The sequence below is a fragment of the Vanellus vanellus genome (assembly GCF_965231255.1).
Source record: "Vanellus vanellus genome assembly, chromosome: 1".
In the NCBI taxonomy this organism is placed as follows: domain Eukaryota; kingdom Metazoa; phylum Chordata; class Aves; order Charadriiformes; family Charadriidae; genus Vanellus; species Vanellus vanellus.
Window position 1 is genome coordinate 56303396 of NC_138905.1, and position 15659 is coordinate 56319054.

General features: G+C 47.7%; 1 protein-coding gene across 1 annotated transcript in view; it reads right to left on the bottom strand.

Annotated features, from left to right (window-relative positions):
• LOC309681866 (coiled-coil domain-containing protein 134-like) overlaps positions 1–15659 on the bottom strand; it is a gene marked incomplete at its 5' end in the record, with an annotated part of 52760 nt that overhangs the window by 14198 nt on the left and 22903 nt on the right. Inside the window, 7 exons of the mRNA XM_082495834.1 lie at positions 751–832; positions 1553–1758; positions 2215–2296; positions 8619–8800; positions 9379–9489; positions 11327–11431; positions 13562–13727. Of these exons, the coding sequence (XP_082351960.1) occupies positions 751–832; positions 1553–1758; positions 2215–2296; positions 8619–8800; positions 9379–9489; positions 11327–11431; positions 13562–13727 (934 nt within the window). The remainder of the gene's footprint in view (positions 1–750; positions 833–1552; positions 1759–2214; positions 2297–8618; positions 8801–9378; positions 9490–11326; positions 11432–13561; positions 13728–15659) is intronic.

Genomic DNA, 15659 nt, shown 5'->3' on the forward strand with positions numbered 1-15659 from the left:
TTTGTCTGGTGCTCATTCACTCCAAACCCTTCTCTCTTAGTTTTTAAATGACTGAATTGAACAGGTCAGGGTACAGTGAACTTTCTGTCTGTTTTAAGATCCGAGCCAGCAACTGGACTTTGTGGCAGGAGGCTGACAATAAGCAGAAGGCTCCATTCTTCCCTTCGGCTGCACAACGCTGCCGTATTATGTTATATTGCTAACATGGTACACATTAGGTCTGACGTGGACTCCGGAAACCAAGGTCTGCATCTGCCCCTAGAAATCTAGAATTTCCAAATTCTATTCCCTAGGGCTGCCTAGTACGCTGTTCTCCCTTCCTTTCTCTCAGGGACAAACTGTGACCAACATCGCCTGTGTGGAAGACACACCACATTCAGATCCTCCCTCCCCTATATTTATGGTCTAAAGGTTTGCTACAATTTGCCTGGAAGTGAAAGACTATTCCTATAATCTTTCCATTCCTAAACCTTTCACTTTTACCATATCATGGGGTGGCGAATGACTTTTTTCCTTCTGGAAAGCGTCTTGCTGTCCAGAGCCAAAGTGAGGGCTCATGCTTGCAGGGGAGCCAGGCACTGTGATTTCATCCCACAAAGCATATGATTAATTTTAGGCACACAAATAATTTTCCTCATTGGGCATAAACTCATTAAGCATCTGCTCCAGGGTGCTACTGGATGGAGATCAAAGAGCTCAGAATCACTGCAGGAGGGAAACCCAGGAGAAGAAAGGGCAGGAAGACTTTACCAACATCCTGGTTCTTCACATATAGGTATTCCACTAAGGTTTCCAGGCAGGCAACCACGGCTTGAGAGAGCAGCAAGTCCTTCTGGAATACCAAGAGGGAGAAAAGAAGAAGAAGGAAAAAAAAAAAAGTCAACAGCTATTGCAAGAGGAAAATTCATAAAGTGGCAGGATCTGAAGAGCATACAGCACAGGAAAATAACAACTTTCATCTCCTTCACAGGATGCGACGTGCTGCAAATTATCTGTCACGTCAAGGAACCAGACAAAGGCACAACTACTCATTCTGAGACTAAAAAAAAAATTAAGCAGCAGCCTCCAAAGAATAAAGATGGGAACCCAGCATCACTCAAGAGAGAGAAATGTAAACTGATGTACTGTCCCCTGGAGCCCAATACCATTTGAGCAAGCTAAATGTACACTGAGGTACTACCCCCCAAAGCACATTGCCAGGGGTGTGGGGAAGGGACTTTTCCCACCTCTGTCCCTACGGGTGTGGCACCCCTGCAGAGCAGGAGATCGGAAAACAGAGACTGTTGTTAGTACACAGAATTTCAGCTATCCAGTTCAGCAGCAGGGAGTACCACATAGCTTGATTTACCTTCTTTCTCACTGCGCCATGCTGCAGCAAGAGCATTTTCCCTCCTCCTCATCACATGTCTGCAATGAGTGGAAAATGCAGGCAGAAGATATACAAAAATAAAAGCAGCCCCTGAAGTTCTGCAACAGGGTGGTTTCTCCTCAGGTTAGTGTACCTACTTGAATCTCAACACTAGCGTTGTTCCAAAAGTCATATTTTATATACCTGCAACTGGACGTGCACCAAAAGGTTCTGCAGACTGACAACAAGTGCGAAGACCTGCCACATGGCAAGGGGGTGCAAGGCAGCGTCCTGCAGTGATGATGGCTGTGGTTGTGTCGCACCTTCAGCTGTGTTTTGGCCAACGATAACCAGCAGAGAGGAGGAGAAGTTCTGTCGCAGGACAGCTCTCAGGAACTGCATGATGCTCACTAGAGAGGGACCTGCTTATTAGTGTGTGTCAGTGTTTTCGTCTCCCCTGCCCTGTGTGTTGGTGCCTGTGCAATAGCATGGGAGAAGTGAGGAGAGAAAATATGAACTTAAGGGCCCACCAGAGTTGCCCAGCTGACAGCTGCAGGCAGGAATGGCAACATGAGTTCCCATGTTCGTCTCCTCTCTGTGAGACACTATCCCAGTTCTTGCTCAGTTCCAGATGTCACTACCAACCTCCAAAGAGGATTTGTGCAAATACAGCAGAACTCCAGACAGTTCCCTTTTGCCCTTTCTTACCACCAGTTACGTACTCCCAAAGCCAAATGGACCAAACCTTCCAGATTCCCACCAGCACCTGCATCTTCCCATCCCACAGTCACCAGTTCTTCCTTGTTGCCTGTAACATGGTACTAGAAGCTGCTTCCAGTCAAACCCCTGTAGCAGATGCAAAATACCTAACAGAAGGATTGGCTTCTTCTTCCTGAAGATGACTGCGTTCAGGACTTCTGTTAGGTCTAAAGAAAGTGTCTGGTGAACCTAGAGGAGAATTAAATATAAAAGAATAAATGGTGCTGGTTTGGACCAGGTAAAAAGCTCCCTTACATACTTTCAGTCCTTAGATACTACCCATGATGACCATTGAAAAACAAGGGAACGGCAACAGTGTTTCAGAAGTTTATCCCAGAAGAGAGGGTCACATAATTGGGCTCTCAAGTTTCACCCATCACCAGTTGCCAGCCCCTCAAAGCTTCCAAACCATAGTGCAACTCATTTGCCTGTCTCGCTCTCACTGCTCCCTGCAGGCTCTCTGGCACATGGCTGGCAGACTGACAAGCACATGGACTAGCAGGAACAGCCATCACCAAACATGGCTGTACCCTAGCCATGCAGTCAGTCAGCAAGACTGTGGAGCCAGGCACTCAAAAGCCAGCAGCGACAAGAAGAATCTGGCCCTGCCTGCTGGAGCTGGGAAGCCTGCAAAGAGCCCTGGGCTGGGAACTATGAGATGGGTGAAGGAGGCAGAGGAGGTTAGGAAGTTGTAAACTAGGGGAAATAGGAAAGGTGGGCTTGAGAGGGCAGTCTGCAAAACACTGTTTCCATCACAGAGCAGCCATCCAGCAGCAATGGCATGAAGGCTCACAAGAGCCCCAGAAGGGTTCAAGCTCTTCAGTAAGGCAGAGAGTTGGCATGGGAGGGCAGGCGTAAGGACTGCAGGGCTGATTCCTTCAACCATCTTCTGAAGAGAAAAATGGTCAATAGGAGAGCTAGGAGTACCTCCAGCAACAGGGTGTCAGTGGTTACTTGTCTAAGAACTGACGAGCCAAAGCCTTTAACAGCCTACCATCCGTGACACATGTCTATCCACAGGGTTTTGCTAAAGCCAGTAGCAGTAACACAGTTAAGATGCAAGCTTGCTATGGCCCGACAAGTCCTCACTATTAACACCAGCCTGAGATGAATGTGGGCAACTCACATTTCTTGAAGCCATTGTTCCCCTCTAAAAAACTGCAGGCTTAGGGACACAGCCTGGCATCAGCTCACATTCACAGCCACAAAGGCCAAAGACTCTCTACAAGGGCCTCCAGGATGCTTTGTGCAGCTTCAGCAATACTGCAGCAGAAAGCAGCAAGAGAAGTGAGTCTTCCTCTTATCCCCTCTCATTCTCCCTCACCAGAAGATGACAAACACTGAAGCTTAGAAATGCTGAAGCATCCTTGAAACAACCACATCCGTATCCTGGGCTGCATCAGAAGTGTGGCCAGCAGGTCAAGGGAGGTGATCCTGCCCCTCTACTCCACTCTCGTGAGACCCCATCTGGAGTACTGCGTCCAGCTCTGGAGTCCCCAACATAAGAAGGACATGGACCTGTTGGTGCGCGTCCAGAGGAGGGCCACAAGGATGACCTGAAGGCTGGAGCCCCTCTCCTATGAGGAGAGGCTGAGAGAGTTGGGGCTGTTCAGCCTGGAGAAGAGAAGGCTCTGGGAAGATCTTATTGGGGCCTTCCAGTACCTAAAGGGGGCCTACAGGAGAGCTGGGAAAGGACTTTTTACTAGGGCATGTAGCGACAGGATGAGGGGGAATGGCTTTAAACTGGAAGAGGGCAGGTTTAGATTAAACATTAGGAAGAAATTTCACTTTGAGGGTGTTGAGGCACTGGAACAGGTTGCCCAGAGAAGTTGTTGAGGCCCCATCCCTGGAGGTGTTTAAGGTCAGGCTGGATGTGGCCTTGGGCAATCTGGTCTAGTGGGAGGAGTGGGAGGCTGGAAATCAATGATCTTCAAGGTCCCTTTCAACCTAAACCATTCTGTGATTCTATGAAACACTTCCATTTGCCACCTGCATCTCAAGTTTCTTTCCCCATCTCTGGTGTAAGAAGGATTCTGGATTGCAGGTCACAGCACAACAAGCCAGTAAAGTACTTCCTCAGGACTTCCTCAACCAAGAAAGAAAGGAAGGTAATTGTGCTAGGTGACTCCCTTCTGAGGGGAACAGAGGGCCCTATCTGTAGACCGGACCCATCCCACAGGGAAGTCAGCTGCCTTCCTGGGGCCAGAATTAAGGACATAAGGAGAAAACTCACTTCCCTGGTTAAGACATCAGATTACTACCCACTACTGATATTTCAGGTAGGTGGTGATGAGGTAGGTACCAGAAGTCTAAGGGCAATGAAGAATGACTTCAGGGCCCTGGGACGGCTGGTTAAGGGATCGGGAGCACAAATAGTGTTCTCCTCTATCCCACCATTTGCAGGGGTTGACCAGGGGATAAATAGGAGGAGTCAGGAAATTAACTCCTGGCTCCGAGACTGGTGTATCCGGCAGAACTTTGGCTTTTTTGATCATGGGCTCATCTACAGGAAACCAGGCATGCTGGCAACAGGTGGGGGAAGCCTAACCCGAAGGGGAAGAAAGATCCTGGGACAAGAGCTAGCAGGGCTCATCTACAGGGCTTTAAACTAGGTTTGAAGGGGGACGGGGATGAGACCAGGATTACAAAAGTGGTGCCTGGGAGAAGCGTACCAGTGCTTCTGGGTAAAAGTGTTAGCAAGGTCTTGCAGCCTGTCCCAGTGGTGGTGGGGGATGGTGAATTGTGTGACAGCCAAGGCACGAGGGGTAGTGATAATTTGGTAGCTACAGTAGTGCCTGAGTATGATCAGGTGCGAATTAGGGCTTGTCCCCCCAAGAAAGTGGCAGGGCAATCAGCCCAGCTGAAGTGCATCTATACTAATGCACGCAGCATGGGAAATAAACAGGAGGAGCTGGAGGCCATTGTACAGCAAGGAAACTATGATATAGTCGCCATCACAGAAACGTGGTGGGAGGACACACACAAGTGGAGTGCTGTAATGGATGGCTACCAACTCTTCAAAAAGGATAGGCAAGGAAGAAGAGGTGGTGGGGTGGCCCTCTATGTTAGGGGCAGTTTTGAATGCCAGAAACTTAACAGTGTGGATGACAACACTGAGTGTGTATGGATAAAAATTAAGGGGAAGGCCAATAAGGCAGACATCGTGATGGGAGTTTGTTATAGACCTCCTAATCAGGATGTAGAAGCCGATGAAGTATTCTACAAGCAGCTGGCAGAGGTCTCACAATCATCTGCCCTTGTTCTTGTGGGGGACTTCAACTTCCCAGACGTCTGCTGGAAATACAATGCAGCAGAGAGGGAACAGTCATGGAGGTTCCTGGAGTGTGTGGAAGACAACTTCCTAACACAGCTGGTGAAGGAACCAACTAGGGGAAGTGCCCTACTGGACCTACTGTTTGTTAACAGAGAAGGTCTTGTGGAGGATGTAAAGGTTGGAGGTCGCCTTGGGCACAGTGATCACGAAATGATAGAATTTTCAATTCTTGATCACGTAAGGCGGGGAGCCAGCAGAACTGCCACCTTGGATTTCCGAAGGGCAGACTTTAGCCTGTTTAGGAGCATGGTCGAGAGTGTCCCTTGGGAGGCAGTTTTGAAGAGCAAAGGTGCCCAGGAAGGCTGGGCATACTTCAAGCAGGTGCTCTTAAAAGCTCAGGAGAAGGCCATCCCCTTGTCTCGAAAAACGAGCAGACGGGGAAGACGACCAGCCTGGCTAAATAGAGAACTTTGGCTGGACCTCAGGAAAAAAAGAAAAGTTTACATTCTCTGGAAAAGGGGGTTGGTCAGAGACCACTTGGCCAAGCTGGACATTCACAAGTCCATGGGCCCTGATGGCATGCATCCGCGAGTGCTGAGAGAGCTGGCGGATGTTATTGCTAGACCACTCTCCATCGTCTTTGAACGGTCATGGAGAACAGGAGAGGTGCCTGAGGACTGGAGGAAGGCCGACATCACTCCAATCTTCAAAAAAGGCAAGAAGGAGGACCCAGGGAACTACAGACCGGTTAGTCTCACCTCTGTCCCTGGGAAGGTATTGGAGCGACTCATTCTGGATGTCATCTCCAATCACGTTGAGGAACAGGAAGTTATTGGAAGTGGTCAACATGGATTTACCAAGGGTAAATCGTGCTTGACCAATCTGATAGCTTTCTATGATGTTATAACTGGTTGGCTGGATGAGGGGAAAGTCGTGGATGTCATCTACCTTGACTTTAGCAAGGCTTTTGACACTGTCTCCCATGACATCCTCATTAGGAAGCTGAGGAAGTATGGGCTAGATGAGGTGACAGTGAGGTGGATTGAGAGTTGGCTGCGGGACAGGACTCAGAGGGTTGTGATCAGCGGCACAGAGTCTAGTTGGAGGCCTGTAACCAGTGGTGTCCCCCAGGGGTCAATACTTGGTCCTATTTTGTTTAATATATTCATTAATGACCTGGATGAGGGGACAGAGTGTATCCTCAGCAAGTTTGCTGATGATACCAAACTGGGTGGGGTGGCTGACACCCCAGAGGGCTGTGCTGCCATCCAGCGTGACCTGGACAGGCTGGAGAGCTGGGCAGAGAAGAACCTAATGAGGTTCAACAAAACCAAGTGCAAAGTCCTGCACTTGGGGAGGAAGAATGCTAGGCACCAGTACAGGTTAGGGGCGGACCTGCTGGGAGATAGCTTGGAGGAGAAGGATCTGGGGGTTGTGGTAGACAGTAAATTATCCATGGCCCAGCAATGTGCCCTTGTCGCCAAAAAGGCCAATGGAATCCTGGGCTGCATAGGGAAGAGTGTGGCCAGTAGGTCGAGGGAGGTCATTCTCCCCCTCTACTCGGCACTGGTGAGGCCACAACTGGAATACTGTGGCCAGTTTTGGGCTCCCCAGTTCAAGAGGGACAGGGAACTGCTGGAGCGAGTCCAGCGAAGGGCAACTAAGATGATTAAGGGCTTGGAGCACCTCCCTTATGAGGAAAGGCTGAGAGAGCTGGGACTCTTTAGCCTGGAGAAGAGAAGGCTGAGGGGAGACCTTATTATGGCATACAAGTATCTAAAGGGTGGGTTGAAGAAGGATGGAGCCAGGCTCTTTTCATTGGTTCCAAGTGACAGGACGAGGGGCAATGGGCACAAGTTAGAACACAGGAAGTTCCGTTCAAATACACGGAAACAGTTCTTTACGGTGAGGGTGACAGAGCACTGGAACAGGCTGCCCAGGGAGGTTGTGGAGTCCCCTTCCCTGGAGATTTTCAAGACCCGCCTGGATGCAGTCCTGAGTAATGTGCTCTAGGCAATCCTGCTTTAGCAGGGGAGTTGGACTAGATGATCTCTAGAGGTCCCTTCCAACTCTGATGATTCTGTGATTCTGTGAAGTACCAACGAAGCCAGACAACAGGCTTATAAACTACTAAATGATTGCACTTCAAGGATCAATATGAGCTAAGAGAGTCAATCCCACAAGTTGAAAGTCAACACTAGCTGCTAGAACTGAATCCCTTTTGGGACTGGCACAACACTGACCACCCAGGCCCAGCCCTGACTTGGAAATGGAGAAGGTAAATTGTGCTCACCCATTAATAGAGCAGAGACAGGCAGGTCTTGCTATGCATTCACACAGCTGACAGTCCATACAAGTCCCGTGCTCTAAGACCTAAGCAGAGGCAGCACACCTGTGAAGTAACTGGTGCCAACTTGGTCTGGTTTGGCCTTTTGGAAAAAGCCTTCCTTCAGCATTAGAAAACCAATCCTTGGCTCTTTGTACAGATGCATGCATATTCTTACTGTGATTTTATCATCCACGAATAGATGCACCGACTCCCAAAGAACACACTCTGCTGGGCAGAGCTCACAACTCATGACATGCTGTTTAACTCCATATCAAGAGAGGGAGAGAGGCCTGGGTAGATACTTCAAATGGAAACGTTATCCCCTTGTGTTGTCATTAGAAAGTGCTTCCCTCAAAGTTGTAATTCAACTTTCAGCTGACAACTCCAACTTAGCTCTCTTGTCGGACTGCAAAACGTCAAATAAAATGACAGCTATCCACATTCATATGAGCGTCCTAATACTGAGTACTCACTTGCCAACAATAGATTTGGATTGTGACTGTTCCACTATTGATCAGATCATTTTAGTACCAAAAAAGCACTTTACAACATGGGAGCTATGTCTCCCACTCCCAGCCTTCCTTTGAGAAAGGCCTTAAAATGTATTTTGCTCTGTCCTGAAGAGGAAAGTGATTTGGATAAGGAGGGCTGGGTATGCACTTTTCCCCCCAGGATTTCTGCCCCTCTCTAACTCTCCAATGATTTGGGTTTCAGCCTTCAACAACACTCTAGCTTCCAGTCCTGCTGCAGAAGTGCAGCAAGGAATAACTTGTCGACTATAACGAAAGAGCAACCAAGGCAAGCAGATTCCAGGACAAATCAAACCACTTTCCTCTGCTAATAAAGATTTATTTTTTTTTTTTAAGGTTTATCCATAACCTGGACCGGAACACTAGAGTGGTTCTAACCTCAGTATTGTAGCGATGCTGATAAAGTAAGAGGGATGCAACCAACAGCCACCCAGAGCACAGCAAGGCATCCTCAGATGACAGGTAAGCAGGTTCAGTGGGAGGGGACCACAACCAGGTGCACTCCAAAACCTTCTGCAGGAGCTCTAGCAAGGACACATTGGAGAGCAGTACAGCCACAGCTGTGTGGGAGAAACATAATCAGAGAGGCTGATGGAATGACACAGGTTAAACCAGCTTGACAAGCAGAAGAGAAGTACAGAGCACACCCCTACTGCACTGAGGCAGCCCCAGCCGCCACAGCTCATCAGGGTAAGGCTGTCCGCTATGCTGGTATTCATCTCCCACAGCACAAGTGACCACTCAGCCAGCTAATAAAATGACTAGCTTTCAGCTAACACAGCTGGAAGGTTGGTTAGAGCTGTTGTCTATTATTGTTTAATTTTTTGAACTATGAGAATACCAGGACATTTCAAACAAGGCACTGCTGTGTTTTATGAACAAGAAAAATACTGTGGTTCTGACTCTCAGCAGCCAATTCCTGAATCATCAGAAGGCAGCAAAACCAAACCAAACCAAAACAAAACCCTCAACCTAAAACACTCCATCCCAAATACAAAATGGTCTTTGTTAACTGTAATGCTGTGTCTAGAAGGGGAAAAATCCAACTTACCTGCTGAGACAGTTAGAACACAGTCTCTGATGGCCAAACTACAACCTTGCTGAGATTAACTTAGCAATCAATACAATCTTGCCTCACCTCTCTGTTGACTACAAGGTGTTGTCTGATGAAGGCTGCAGTACAGAAAATTCAAGGATGGCTGCAGGAGGTCAGTGTCCCTCGGCCTGCATTTCCCACAGAGATTACTGACTGGAAACAAAAGAACATGCATAACAGACACCAACATAACAGAGCACCTGAGCACAAGAAAGAAGTCAGTCAGAAGGGAGAGAATTCAGACAAGAGCGATACAACCTGAAGTGAAAATAAACAGAGCATGGTACTGACAAAGCAATAGGCATCTGCCCTAGAGTGTTTGCTTTAGACCAAACAGTGCAGTGGAGGATGATAATGGGGAGGGGGGAATAGAACAGGGTATGGGCACATATAACATTGGGCAGTAATGAATCCAAGAGCAACAGACTATAAGTCACCTGTTTCCACAGAGTGAGTTTGATCCTAATACTAGGTCAAGCATAAACAGCCATGTGCCTGTCTCACATAGTGACCAGACTGGGGAGTGGAGAGCTGTACTCCTCCACTCTCACCAACTCTGCTCACACTAGAAATAAACGCGCCATGTTTGTTGTAAGCACCAAACCTTTATGAACAACGTTTAGCAAGAGTTTGGGAGGGAAATCCAGGATGGCAGGGCTCAGCAAAACTGTCATAGGAGATATTTTGAAAAGCTTAAAGTCTGAGTAAGTAGTTCTCAAAAAACACACATCAATACGCCTCCCCACACCCCTTCTGTCTACGAGCTGGTTTCACGTAGGCCTTATCAGAGGAGTGTGCTCTGCACATTCACCCCTGAAGAACATAGCCTGGGGAGCCAAGCAGGGAATGAGGGAGGTGGCTGGGGCAGGGGGAGAGTTGTGTTGAAAAATACAGAGCAGAAAGCAAGAGCAGAAGGAGCTTGTGACTCTTGGGAGCAGCTGAGCTATGTTCTGAAATCACAGCAGCTAAAAAGGGCTGGTATAAAGAGGACATGCTTCTTCCACAACCCCAGTTCCCCTGGCTAATGAATGACTGAGAAATACTGCTTCTTTACAAGGACAACATAAGCAGCCCCAAGACATGGAACATTTCAAATTGACGGGGGACAGTCCTTCAAAGTCTGCTGGAGAGATCAATTTGTCAGAGCAGGGAACAGATGAGAGGATGGATCAGCTGAAGTTTGCTCTGGTATCTGTTCTTTTTTCACAGCCTGCATGATCCTCCAATAGCCACGTAAGAAGGGAGAAGTCACCAAGTAAGGATCACCAGACGAGACAGCAGGTCACAGTACAGCGAGTAAACAAACACAGCCCAATCTTCTATGTCCCTGGGGTGGAGTGCGCAAGTCCTGCAGCTGGTTGGGACCCATATACTCTGGACTCATGCTCCTAGGAGTGCCCAGGTTCACTAGACTGCTGGTCCCTGATGGCTGGTTCACAGGACAACCCTGTGTCCTGAACCCCACAGGAGTGTGTTAGCAAGTGTGGACAGGGAAGGATGTTTCAGAAAGCACAGCAGCAATACCAACATGTGCCAAGCGAACAACAGTCACAGACCCTGAAATCATGTCACAGCCAGGAGAACACTTTGGCCACCTTGTGAGGTTTCAGACAACAAATGTATTGTAAAAGCAGGAGGCAGAGAAGCTGGGGTTTATTCCTGGTTTTTGTACAGGACCAGGCTGGACGGGACTTTGAGCAACCTGGTCTAGTGGGAGGTGTCCCTGCCCATGGCAGGGGGGTTGGAACTAGATGATCTTTAAGGTCCCTTCCAACCTAAACCATTCTACGATTCTATGATTTGTTGACTGAACTGGTAACCAGGGCTCTTTACAATGCTCTAGCTATCAAAGTATCTCAAAACAACCATAACTGTAATGCAAGGTACACCTTCTCTCAAAGGACAAAGAGCCAGCCCCTAATTAACTTATTGGAACACTTAAGAAACACAGATCAAAGCCCCCTGGGAGAAGATGGATGCACCAACTCACCCTGGTGAAGCAGTTTGAAGTCTGTGCTGTCCAGCTCCCTGACACCGTTGCTTCGCAGCTGCACCAGGAAAAGGAGGCTCAGCAAAACAGGCAGGTTCCTGTTAGCTAAAGAAGGGCACAGACAGCTTAGCTTGTCAGTGAACTCTAAACTGTTGTACCTTAAAGTGTGCCAAGAATTGTTAATTTTCCAGCTCAGGAATGAGTGTGGGTTAGGAGAGGAAGTATTCCCCCTTTACACGCACAAACACACATGTTCCCAACTTAATTCTCATCTCTACAGTGCCCTCTGGATCAGGCCCCCTTTCTGCCACTGTGGGTTGGCCTGAGTTACACACTGGATCCTGCCAACATCATTCTAGGAACAGCTGGAAAAGAGGAGGAAAAAGGAGGCTAGGGTCTTTTACACACTTAGTGAACCATGTAAGGGGCATGGTCACCACACACTCAAATTGACACCTTTAATAAGCCAGAAGTCACCAGCCCTTTACAGACTACCCTCTTCCCATCTACTTGACCACCACTGGAGGCCTGTGCTTTGACAGCAGCGCAGCGCCTCAGAGCTCTCAGCAGCACAGCATTTGTTCTCCAGCATCTTGTGAGGCCAGAAAATGTTGTCCATCTGGCCCCACAGGGCAGAGCAGAGACAGTAGAGGCGAGTGCCCCCCACACCAGGTCTGTATATGAGGAGAATGGAGCTGGTCAGACCACAAACTCCGCAGGGCAACCCCCTCCCTAGTATATTCACTGTTCTGCAGCACTGTAAACAGTGCTTTGCATTGGATACAGCCATACCTACAGCAAGCAACTATCGCCTCCAGAAAATGTCTTCACAAAGGCTCAGGAGTTTTCAGTTTTGAGGAGGAAACATTAACGAGTGTCTTTAATGTGAACGTATTCTTGATGGACTCCCACTGTTGGGCTTTCTTGTTGTCTAAGAGCAGGCTACTGTTTGAACAGGAATGCAGATCCTCTGGACTTACCTGTCCCAGACCTCACAGAGAGCTGCCTGTGTGCTGGGAGACAAGGAAGTCGTGTCTCCAGAGCACATCTGGTGTTTGACTTTCTGGATGGGGCTGCCAGTAACTCAGCTAACGAGTTCAAGATGCAGCATGAAGAGGAGCTGGGGATATTAGACACAGCAGAAGGGCTCTAATCTTGCAAAAGCCACTCTAGCCCAGTGTCCATCACCAGTGGTTTGGAGGAATAGGTCTGACTGCCACACCAGGAAACAATCTACCTCCCCACAGCACCTGGCACCCCTAGATCAGTGACAGAGGGACACCACAACTCCAAATGTATACAATTCCAAACAAGATCAGATCTGGCAGATGCCAACATTCCTTCTTTATCCATAACCTTGTAGCCTCATGCCCTACCACGCTCCTGCTTTCAGCCCCACTCTTCTCCAGTCTACCGACTTTCCTGAAGGTAAGCCAAAAACACTTTCCCTCTTGTTGCTTCCATCCCAACTGCTGCACAACAAAACACCCCAAACAGAGCAGGGCTGTTACAAGTGTCAGCGTCCCCCTCAGGAACAACCAAAAGCTGTGCTGGGCCCCTATCCCAGGGGAGCCAAGGACATCCTAGCACTGCTCCCTTTTTTAGTTCAAGCTCAAGGACCGCTTTGCACAGCACCGTTCATGACGGAACAACAGTTCCAACTCTGCAGCCAGGGCTAGTAAGGAAAACAGAGGGATTTCCTCCAGTCACAACCCTGCTAAAACTTTGAGAGATTTAATACAATTATGAGACCTGGTGATACCACAGTTCCTGTTTGGAGATCAATATCATGAATGATTCAAACAATCTCTGCTCCCAGTCCCTGTACCCTGGGAACCGAGTGTACTCAGGCACACCAAGCTGTTTTGCACAGAAAAGAGGCAAAAAGGAGGGTGTCCTTCAGTCACCAGTTTAGCCCCTGTTCAAGCTGGGAGATTTATCAGCACAGCTCTCCACTTGAACACTTACAACAGTTTAAGAAAGCCTTGCCTTTGTTTAACAATCACAGTTTGAAGCCAGAACAACCTAAATCAGAAACAGACTCTCTAACTTCAAAATAAGAATCACTGGAGAAGGAAACTAAATCAGCACAATTCTGTCCATAAATTTCCTCATGCAGGTAAGTACTGAAGCTACATCAGCAGTTCAAAAATGCTTTATCCCAGACTGCATCACTTCAGCCATCTACCCTGCTAGTTGATCTTACAGCAAGACCACGTCACAGAGGGGAGTCACCTTGTAAAGAGGCTGAGCTGCTCTCTACCAGCAGCTGCTGCAGAATCTGTAGGAACTGACTCCGGAGGAGGTCACAGACAAGGACATCCTCATTTCTTTCCAGGAAGGTCCTTAGAGTCATCAACACCTTCCAAGCCACCTCCACAGAGCTTGAGCAGACCAGGTCCTGCAAGCGAAGAAGTACACACATTACCTTTCTGCCCTGATTAGGCAGAATTCACTGCTATTTAATACCATTATGCTAATCTGGTGCCTTGGGAAACAGCCTAATAAAGTACCATTCAGATTAAGTATGTCCTGATTAAATAGAGAACTGAATAAAGCAGATGGACTCTCATCTGATAGGCACCTCTGGCTAATATCCCGTTTAAAGGATGCTATGTAACTCCCATCCAGCACACAAGTGTAGGGGTAACATACATATATGGTCAAAGGTTTAGACAAGTGAGATCCTAAAGCCAGGGTGCTATTTCCAAGAATACAGAGCCTCTGGCACTTCTGGTCTGCTTGTTGTTTTGAAAAATCAGGTTGCATATTAAAGATGATTACCTAAAATCAAGCTTATGAGTCAGTCCATAGTTACTCATTTTCAAAAGGCTGGCAGCCTTGTATCTGCAGTAGCAACATAACAGCTAAACTGCATGAAACGTACATAAACCAGACAAGCAATCACTCAGTCATGGAAAATGGAAGAGTCGTGTACACAGCACTCAGCCCACAAGACTGCTTCTTGACTACAGAGCTCTGTCTGGAGTCTCTGAGCTGAATCCCGCAGCCAGTAGCCTTAACTCAGGCATACTTTTGTTGTTAAGGTGTTTAAATTCACCTGCACAGCATGTACAGATGCAGTTCCACAAAGATCAGGCAGAAAACGCCTGATAGTGCTGAAATAATATGATCATCTCAACATGTATTATGTCAGAACTACCTTTCCTCTCCTCCCCCAGTAGTCCTGGCTACTGCATTGCAAATGGTACAGCTGAAAGAGGTAAACAGAAAACTGGTCTCAGCAAGCAAGCCTACAGCTGGCCAGGACAGCCTACTACCTTTTCCAGCTGCCTTCCCCTATCACACAGTAGTCATGCAGACTGGGATAATGGAGAAGGAATAGCTGTGGGACCCCATAGCCAAGGAAAAGAGTTAAGATAAGAACAGGCTGCCCATGCCAGAAAAAACTCTAGTTCTGAGCCTGGTTCCTGCCCATATCTGGGACCTTCAGGAATAAGGAGCAGGGAGTTGTCTGCACAATCAGCTCTGCTGACATAGATCTACTCCATATGACATTCAGGAATACATTCCTGAATCTAATTGTCAGTCAGCCTATCTCCATTCTCTGAGAGAGCAGCTCAGATCTGGAACGCAGCGAAGACAAGTGGGACAATGTGTGATCACGATCACATTCACCCCCAGATGAACACACACAGCACAAAATGGCACAAACCACGGGCCACAGCCTTCCTGGTCCTGGTAAATGCATCACTGTGTTAACATCCTCCTCCCTACTCAGGAGCTCAAGGTCTCAGATGAAGCCGCTAACCATCTGTTCTATCTAATCCAGACAATTATTAAAAGCAGATAAGCAAATAAATCATCCTTGGAAGGACATTCATTTTTATTTCACTGTACCATGCAGAGGCCATTCCACCTTACCAGTCCATTCTCAGGCTGAGGTTATTCACCTCATAACTTTTGTTTACATCTGACAGTATATTTATCCCAAGATATTGCACTGTTTTATTAGCCCATCTAAATTCAGATTGATTATGCTCTTCCCCAGCTGAAAGGTGAATTGTCAAAGCCTGTGATTTATTACAACTCACTTTAAAGACCACGACAGAGCTAAATTAATTTATTTCTGCAAGAGCACATGGCAAGATGGAAAAGGGAAAGAAGGAATGCTGTATCATTCAGGGAAGGAGCCACTGTCTCTCTTTTGCTTATTGATAGACCTGTGATGTATACATCTGCTTTAGTTTATGGAATGATAGGTTCCAGAACTACTGCCAAAGGTAACAGCGTAGGCAAGTCTCATGGCACACTTCATCTCCTTAATTTGTACTGATATGTCATCTCATTGATCACGTTTACTAATGCTCTG